At 43.7% G+C, this 1,879-nt stretch overlaps 1 protein-coding gene across 3 annotated transcripts in view; it reads right to left on the bottom strand.

Moving 5' to 3' along the window:
* Window positions 1-448: 448 nt before the first annotated feature.
* The window catches only part of LOC108632734 (microtubule-associated protein futsch), a 17,534-nt gene continuing 16,103 nt past the window's right edge, over window positions 449-1,879 (bottom strand). For 2 of the 3 annotated variants that reach the window (XM_018037486.2, XM_018037487.2), the window contains 3 exons: window positions 1,315-1,809; window positions 815-1,069; window positions 449-665 (listed from right to left, as the gene is read on the bottom strand). In XM_018037486.2, coding sequence (XP_017892975.1) covers window positions 459-665; window positions 815-1,069; window positions 1,315-1,809 — 957 coding nt within the window. In that variant the 3' untranslated portion in view covers window positions 449-458. The remainder of the gene's footprint in view (window positions 666-814; window positions 1,070-1,314; window positions 1,810-1,879) is intronic. The other variant, XM_018037488.2, reaches the window with a different exon arrangement.

The raw sequence follows: 1,879 nt of genomic DNA on the forward strand, positions 1-1,879 counted from the left end.
CAATAGTCTCAGGATATGTGGACTTGGCAATATATTCAGAGACTACTGTATATCTTATAAATCGTGTATTCGTGCGTTTTATCTCGTCCGTGAAAATTCCTTTCCTGTTAGTGTTCGTCTCCGAGAAAACGGAGAGAGAGAGAGTGCTTAAAAAAAGGAGGAGTATACACAGGGTTTCCCTTGATTTACCGGGAACCCTGATCTAACTGTTCTATCGACACAACGCGGCCTCTACGTTATACAAAACCTAGCATCTATCGCCGGTAGCGGTTCAGGAACATCGTCTCTTTAACAAGAGACTCAATCTTCGTCTCCTCGGACACCCTCAGGATCCCCAGGACCGTCCGAGCTGTACAAGAAGATCAAATTCGAGAAGCGTTAACGTTCTGAGTAAAATCACGTTGAGCAACGTTCACGCTCGAGAATCACATTTAAGTTCTTTCTTTAATTCGACTCGTTCAGTCTGTCGCGTTCGGATTCGTGTAGGAGAAACCACGGAAGACGCCCTGGTCCATTGAGGTGAGGATCTGGTCCGGCACTGGCGTCAACCGCGGCCTTTCAGCTGTGAACGCTGTGTCGAAATACTTCGTGTCCAACGTGTGTTCGAGGGCTGGTTTGAACGGAGGATCCAGTGTTCTCCTCTCCAGTCTGTCCCACTGTATTTGCTGCAACGATCACAATTATTATTATTATTAATCTATTAAATTATAGAATTTTATGAAAATAGATTTATGTATTTTTACTACTTGACATTGATTAAATAATGAAAGGAAACAAGAGATGAACGTGATTGACTAGATTTTTAATGAATTACATGGAAGAAGGAGTGGACGGCGATTTCGTGGCCGGGCAGCCTCTTCCCGGAATCCTTTTCCAACAGGGCTACCAGAATGTCGGTGGCCTCTTGTCCCAGGTAACGGGGTATGAACGGTCTCTCGTTGCATATACTCCAAAATAGCTCCTCCTCGTCGCAGCCGGAGAACGGCGACTGTCCCGTGAGCATCTCGTAGAGAAGCACGCCGTACGACCACCAGTCGACAGCCTGATTGTATTTCAGTCCCTTTATGATCTGCAATGCGGAAATGGCCCGACGCCATCGTCACCAACGGTCCAACAAATTTGCTTATTCAAGAAATGTGTTACACTTTGTTTTCCATCTTCTTTATTACATAATTCTAATAATTTAAAACGTATAATGAATGTGGCTATTCAAATGATTTACGAGACGTTACAGTGCAACGATTTTTATAATCATTTTTAATATGTAACATTAATTAATGATTAATTATTATCACTGATAATTGAGCTCCTTACCTCAGGGGCCATGTAGTCAGGCGTTCCACAGAACGAATCAGCAGTCCTGTCGAGGAAAATCTGCAGCTTGCACATACCAAAATCCGCTATCCTAATGTGACCTTCAAAGTCTAGTAAAACGTTGTCCAGTTTCAAGTCCCTGTACACAATTCCTTTCTTATGTAGAAAAATCAAGCCGGACCAGATCTCAGCAGCATAGAACCGAGCACGAGCCTCCGGAAACCGGCCCGATTTCTGTATGTGAAACATGAGGTCGCCACCGTTCAAGTACTCCATTACGAAGAACAAATGGGAATCCGTTTGGAACGTGCAGAATAGATGACAGAGGTATGGATGCCTCGTTGCCAGGGTCAGGACTTTTCTCTCGATTAAAGTACACTCGACATCGTCGTCCTCCAGCACCACGTCTTTTTTCAGGCACTTAACTGCGTAGACGCACTCGGTCCCGCGGAGTTCTGCTAGCAGCACCTTGCCAAAACTGCCTTTGCCCAGGACCTGAAAAATAAAGAATCGTTAGAATTAATTAAGAAGATTATAAATAATTGTTTCTCTTTTAATAATTTAT

The sequence above is a fragment of the Ceratina calcarata genome, unplaced genomic scaffold, assembly GCF_001652005.2.
Source record: "Ceratina calcarata isolate Rehan_Ccalc_2016 unplaced genomic scaffold, ASM165200v1 scaffold170.2, whole genome shotgun sequence".
NCBI lineage: Eukaryota > Metazoa > Arthropoda > Insecta > Hymenoptera > Apidae > Ceratina > Ceratina calcarata.